Consider the following 7,065-nt stretch of genomic DNA (forward strand, 5'->3'; position numbering starts at 1 on the left):
AACCATGCGACAGTTACGGTGCTGTACGTATCAGAAATCCAGCTTCAGCTTAGGAACGATGGCTGCTATACGCTAGTCAAGTGATTAGTTAAGAAGGGGAGCGGACTCCTTGCTGAACGGTCTCATATATTTTCTATAGAAATCAATATCGTCAGATCGTATCCGGAATGCTTGCAACAAATGACGCCAAATTATAGGTTTCGTACTAATCTACCTGCTCCACCTTCATTTGTGTGCCATATGCGAGACGGTCATCAGTAAAGCGCCGACAATCTGGGGAATGAAGAACTCGGCCGTATCCTCGAACTACGATACGATCTCACGGTGACAAATTGGCAGAAGTCCGGAGGTTCTAGCCGGCACTGAACCTAGAAGCTCTCATCAAAGCGTCGAGACCATCGGGGACGAACGCGGGCATTGCTGCGCTGCTCCACACCCAGCTAGACTAGATGCATCAACACCTTCTTCCTTTGCAGGAGCCTTTCATCGCAGCTATCGTGTTCATAGGCGGATTTCTGGCTGGCTGGCGCGATAGAACTACTGTCAAACCCGATAGATGCTCAAAGTAGTCAGGTAACGGGCTAGACCAGCATCGTCGTTCTTTGCAGGCTGTCTACGTCACCAACGATTGCAAAGAGCACGTGGCATGCATTATGCTATACCGTAGTCGTTACGTACTAGTATACCTAGATTATCTGCTCTTAATGTCTCGCATTGTCGTCGCAGCGACGCAAATTCTGAGTCGCTACAGCCACCTGTAAAGTCGTCCCCAATATCCCCTGGTTCTCACTGAACCGACCCTGGGTATGCGGGGTGTTTGTCAAAGTCACTCTCGATGGGTCGGGGAGATCTGATGTCTTTGTGCAGAGCGCACACGATCGCATAGAACCAGGATGCGCAACAGTAAAACCCCTTACACGCAGTTTTCAAAGTTGTCGGGCTCATATTCGGGTCAGGTTTCAGCGCGTGCCAACGCCACATCCGCCATCGTCAACAGAAAACCCAAACTCGTCACATGTTCCTCATTGATCAAAATACAGGCAGTCTGCCAGCCGTATTGATTGCTTCGATAGACAACTTCGTTGTTGCTACTGCTCAGGCTTGAGTGCGTGAATCTCGGTGATGTGTTGGACGCCATCATGTGGCGCAGCCATGACCGGGGTAGCAGCGCGCGACCCACTTAATTGCCGAAGTGAACCTGAGCACCCGTGCTTTTCCGGGCGCGCCTTAGCGGTCAGCCGCCAGCTGCTTCTCCAACGTCGTCTCACGATCTTCACCGAAGCTCACGCCGTATCCTTTCCAAGATGTCTTCAACACGCTCAACCTGTGATCAGTTCCCGGTCCCCAACAGCGATACTCCAACGATGCGACATACAGCTCCTCTGTCTCCTGATCTGACGAAGCACATACAACAACACACGCGAATTTGCGGCGAGGAGGCGAGGCTCACATCTATACGACTGGGCAGCACTAGTCCTTGAATACATCCATATCTCGGCTGCGTTGCCAATTATGTGCCTTGTTCAGGCTTACAATTGCTCTTCGCTGTCCATTGTAAGCTGCAGGGCTGTCTAGTTTCTGCCTTGAATCAGGTATCTAGATCTTCCACGGATGCACTAGCTTCCACATCGGGCGCCTTGACCACGATGAGAATGGGATGTGGCTCAAAGGGTACACTACGGAGACTTCGACATGCAGGTGGATCAAGATCTCAAAGAGCGCTTCTGGTTCAGCGCGAGAGGGTGAACCAGGCCCTAAAGCGCGCCATTAACCTTTGGTCTTTCATTCTGGGCATTTCAAAGTGACCTAGAAAGATACCAGAAAGGACCGATCATATTCCATATGCGACGCTGATCGTGACTACTTAAGCTTCTACTAATCATCTCGTCACCAAAACCTTTAGCAACATCATGGGCACCACCACTACCATCACAATGCAGGCGTCTGCGCAACATCATCCTGTAACCACCCCAGATTCCACTTCAACCACTATCAATTGCGCAATCTTAAATTCACAACGTTGTCTACGAACACCCCACAGAGCGAGAAGACACAAACCCAACTTCGTCATCTACGCCGACAACTCCACGACGAATTTTCGGAGACCGTTGCCGCGAAACAAGGGTGTACGCGTCCCGCTGCGCGAAAAGACCAACCTTGCGAATGCGGTGATGGTACCTGCGTGTCGCCGCGCCGACATTCCTTTCGCATTTAATGCTGTCGATCCCTTGTGGGAAGATAATGAGAACTACATGAGAGATTACAGAACGAGTCTTCCTACATCCTCGCTTCATCGCATATACGAAACGCTACCGGCGACCGTCTCGGATCGCTCCAGGTCATCACGACGGGTGAGGAGATTAGCGCCTTTGCATCCCCCAGCTTCCACCCGTCATCGCCGCACGACACGACGTCAGATATCTACGCTAGAGTCACCAGCCGTACCGATATCCATACCGATTCGAACTGCGATGCACGGCCAAGTCAATGCTTCATCGCTTGACTGCACAGCCCCGTTCACACAACCATACATTCTGCCGGTGCAACGCGTTCATCATCCCATCAGCCCCTCGAAGCCGGTATCCAATGGTACATCAACCACTCTTGGCTCATAAAGCTACGTCGTCATCAACACATGTTTCGATGTACGAGCTTGCTGGCGATCGCGCGTTCCGCCCGCTAATTGTCTCTTCGCCGATCGGATCTGTTCACGAAGCGCCGGCGACGTATACTCGGGGGTACAACTAGCTCGGCGCAAATCAAGCATAAGAGGACGAGTGTATAGCCGCGGTTCTAGTTCGTAAAGTCGCAATCGCAACGCGAAGGGGACAGGAAGAGTTGGGGGATCAGGGATGTAATAGATTTCTTATCGACGTAGGTCAATTGCGGGCATGTCTCTAATGCCTGCGTAAAGTTTCTTTGCGATGAGACCATTTATGATGATATTCGCGCTATAGCAAGGTCTTGTACTGGGAGTTGTGATGTAAATTGGCCAAATTCTCGTCATTTTGATACGTCGCCAACTTCATTACGTCTATACTATTCACTCGTATCGATGCTAATCTCCTCACAACAAAGACACTGGGTGCTTTGTATTTGTAAGAGCTAACTTCCCTGCCTGGAAAACTACTCAAATTCTCTCAAACTCTGCATGTTCACTGGCCATTCGCATCATGTCCACCCATTCCTCTTTCGTCTTGCCCTGAAACCAGCGTTCCTGTGGCAAAAACCTCATTCCGCCATCCATATTTCGTTGAATCTCATCATCCATCTCGTTTTGAAAAGCGGCATCATTGAGTCGCCAACCTGATGTAGCCGGCATATCGTCTTGGAACGGTAAGAATTTCTTGATGTGGTTGTACGCTGCGGGCGAGTCTGGCCCCCACTTTTCGTGCCCACTGTTACCAATATATAGTCGGTTGCACGATGACGGCAATTTTTCGGCGACATCGCTCCACTTATACCCCACGGTAGCGAGATAGATGTACTCAAAGCGGGCATATCGCAATCGCGGCTGTCGGGATAGAAAGGTGATGAGAGACGGTGTGTCCAGGACCAAACTTCGTAGCTTCAAAGTTGTGAAGGTCGGAAAGACTAGCGGTGTGATATCCGCTGATTCGGTGGCACTGACGCTACCAAGGAGCCTTGCGATGTAGTGCTCGCCCACATCCGGTAGTTGTGGATGTGATGTAGTCATGTTGCGGAACTCGAGTGTTTGTAACGTTTCCGATGAGCAGCGAATCAAGGCAGCGAGGGATTCAGCTTGGTTGCTGGATGAGTCAAGCATGAAGTCAACATTCTCGACGTTGAAAGAAAGTGCAGTGAGAGAGCTGAACATGTGTTCCAAGGCGGCACTTGTCGTGATTGAAGATGGATCAATCTTGGGGAGAACCAGACTCTGGATGCGACTGTTCGACGCTTGAACGGCGGAGCAAAGGAGTTCAAGGTGCTTCCAGGTTGTGCCGCATCCAGAGAACTGCTCGTCCACTTCATCGCTGACTGCGTTAGTTTGGTGTCATGCAAATCATGTGGCCATACTCACTCGCCGCCCTCTTCGAATCCATAATCACCCAAGTCACAATGCCACTCTTGGACTTCGATAGCTTTCAGGCACGGCATATGTGCGAAGAGCTTGACCATTGCTGCTAGAATCGCGTCTGCCCTTACGCGCTGCTCCTCCACCTTGGCGGCCCAGATCGCTTCCGCCTGCTCGATCAATTCGCGCTCTCTATCGGGTCTTGCTAGTCGTTCCGCGGCGAGACGACGAATTCCGGCATACTCACCTTCAGAATCAGTTTCAAAGTCTTCTTCATCATACATTCGATGGAAGTCCTCCTCGTAATCTTGCCCACGCTCTAGCCAATGGCGATACCTCGACCAGAACCCTGGGAGAACAGTCAGTATCCGTCTGGCTATGGATAAATATCCATCGGCTGAGCTTACCATCTACGTAGTATTTGGGACTAAACTTGAGCTTCCGAACATGCCGCGCAATGTCGTGCGCAATGAGCTCATCCACGGTACTTTCCAAAGAAACCAACTCCACCGTGCGTGAACGACCCGGGTACATGACACACTCGTTATTCTCCATCCTGCCAAATCTGCTCTGGGGAGAGCCATCCAGATGAATGGTGGCGAAGATCAGCGGCCTCACAATGGTCGCAAAAGCGCGACATGTTTGAGATACTGAGCGCAGGTGGTGCTGGGGCAAATGTGAGAAGATCTCGAGGTAAAGTTCATCGGGCAGTTCCATGGTGATATGTGGTACTAGAGACTAGGGAAAGACAAACGAGCGCTATATGTAGAAAAAGCGTGCGATCGGCAGCAGCGCGGGCGTGACTGCGCGATGGTTTCGCGATATTAGCCTGTTCGCGCAAGGCACCAAGCAGCAAGGCAGCAATCTCAAATTGGGACACTTAATTTGACGACGCAGGCCGATTTTCATGAGTGCGTGTGCAGAGACACAATTATTGGTGGGTGGTGCATTCAGTGTTGGTGATGAGGACATGGTGCCAGGCAACAGCAGCGCCTAAGACTCGGCGACAAGGTGCGGGGCGTTGGTGGCGCATCGCGATAGTACCTAGGTAGCGGCAATTCATGCAGCAAGTCGAACACGTGCCTGCTTCAAAATACTGTGACAACGATTCAAGACCTTGGTAGATAATCCAGAAGCTTGCAGTGCTCAATAGGATCGTGGAATGTTTTTCCATGGTCTTTCAAGCTACAGAGTAGAAGAAAATGTGCTCACACCTCTTCAACTTCCTCTTGTCACAGCCCAGCTGCCCTTGACGCTCGATCGCCCCCCCGCAATCGCAACAATCTGCATGTAGTGGAATGCGACAAGCCGCGGAACGATTGCGGCACTCCCTTCCCGATGAGTGCAGAAAGTCTGCTGTCGAGATGTTGTTCGCGCGCCCAACCCACACCCGCAACTGACCACAGCCCCTCGATGAAGCACAGGAGAGTCCATGTACACAAGAGTCAAGCAGAGCTGGCACTTGCACTGCGGTGGGAAGCGTGACCTTCGGAAAGAAATGGCCGGGCTTCGGGGGCATGATTCAACGCTTCTGATCCAAGTTGTACGCGACGTCCTCCCGACTCCAATCTGTCGTGATTGCTGAAGGCGTTTTGGCCATTTTGTTGTCGCCAGACCCATGTCCACGGCGCATGCCATCTTCCGTGGAAGCAATGTGATCGCGACATGCTCTCGCCGCGCCGTCCTGATTGTCTGCAGGTTGAAGGAACGTGTCGAACGTTAGGGTAGTACAGTGCGATCGTCTAGCGCGCGGATGTCTGTGTAGGCTTGAAAGGTGCTTCAGTCGCGGTAGCAGTTTGTCGCCTACACCATGTCAGCAATCTTGCAGCGTCGTTGACGCAAGACATGTACTTACGGGGTGGAGCATCTTCCTTCGCGTCCAGACTATCCGAGCTTTGCGCAGCGTGTTCGTCGTAAGCGGTCTTTTGCGAGCCGGCTTTTGCGCGCCCGGGTACCCACGGTGGAAGTGTTGGCGCTCAATGTACGAACGGGGCGGGCAGCGCTGTGTGGCCACTCACGCCAGTTTCGAGCTCGAGAGCGACGGGCGAAGTAAATCGTATTGTTGAAACCACCACAGTCATATTGGCGTGACGATGTCGTCACCCAGAGCAGGAGGTTGGGTGCCAAGGAGGCGTCCGAGGGCCGAGAAGCAAGAGTGCCGCCTGAGAGAAAGGAGGGAAAGGCCCTGTGTACGCCAAATTGTTGTCCAAGAAGGTGTACAGTATAGCAACGCCAATTCGATGTCGGTGTTCAAGAGACAAGTGTTGTTGATGTTGAACATGTTGCCGGGGCTAAAGTGTCGGATACTGCGACCTCGCAGTCAGGCGTTGGAGACCGCAAAGATTTCAGAGCCATCAATAAGGTATGGGGTATGGCGTCCAATCTGCACTGAAGCGTCGAAGGGAAGCGTGGGCCATGGTCATGGAGACAATATGCTGAGGTCGAGTGTCGAGCGACGCGACTCAATCTGTCCAATCGGAGCTCATGGAGATCTCTAGCGCGGCCCTAAATGACACCAGAACACCACCCTCCCGGGGTCGGCTCAAACATCAACGGCGCTACGTGAGTGACATGTCTGCATCTCTCCGGCAAAGGTCCATCAACGGCGCGCCTCATCTGAATTGCCTAGCAGCTAATGCATCGCTGCAAAGCCCTCGTGTTGGTCTTCGCTTCACGTTCCAGCCTCCCGAGGTCTCTTAGCCGGCCTTGCGGACTTGACGCCAGCAGTAAGGGGCACTGGCCCCATTTTGTCGACGGTACCTAGGTATTGATCCGCACGGAGACATATCACAGACAAGCCACCTGCTGCGACATGGTGAGTATGCAACGGAATAACATCAGAAACCGACATGCATGTCATGCAAATCGTGAGGCATGTGACATGGCCAAAGTGAGAAGAGATTGTACCATGTATTAGACTACCGATGACTACCTTCGCCGCGTTCTCATTAGATCCACCAATTCACACGAACGTACAAAATTATTCAAAGTTTCCACTGATGCGACAGTCTGCCCCAACATACGAAACG

General features: G+C 52.0%; 1 protein-coding gene across 1 annotated transcript; it reads right to left on the reverse strand.

Moving 5' to 3' along the window:
• Positions 1-3,130: 3,130 nt before the first annotated feature.
• Positions 3,131-4,753, reverse strand: J4E92_010389 (uncharacterized protein; the record flags this gene model as incomplete). Its single annotated transcript, XM_051501727.1, has 3 exons — positions 3,131-3,995; positions 4,043-4,385; positions 4,444-4,753. 3 exons carry the CDS (start codon positions 4,751-4,753, stop codon positions 3,131-3,133), a joined length of 1,518 nt encoding a protein of 505 aa, XP_051348076.1.
• Positions 4,754-7,065: the final 2,312 nt, after the last annotated feature.

The sequence above is a fragment of the Alternaria infectoria genome (assembly GCF_024043175.1).
Source record: "Alternaria infectoria strain BMP 0036 chromosome Unknown scaffold_35, whole genome shotgun sequence".
In the NCBI taxonomy this organism is placed as follows: domain Eukaryota; kingdom Fungi; phylum Ascomycota; class Dothideomycetes; order Pleosporales; family Pleosporaceae; genus Alternaria; species Alternaria infectoria.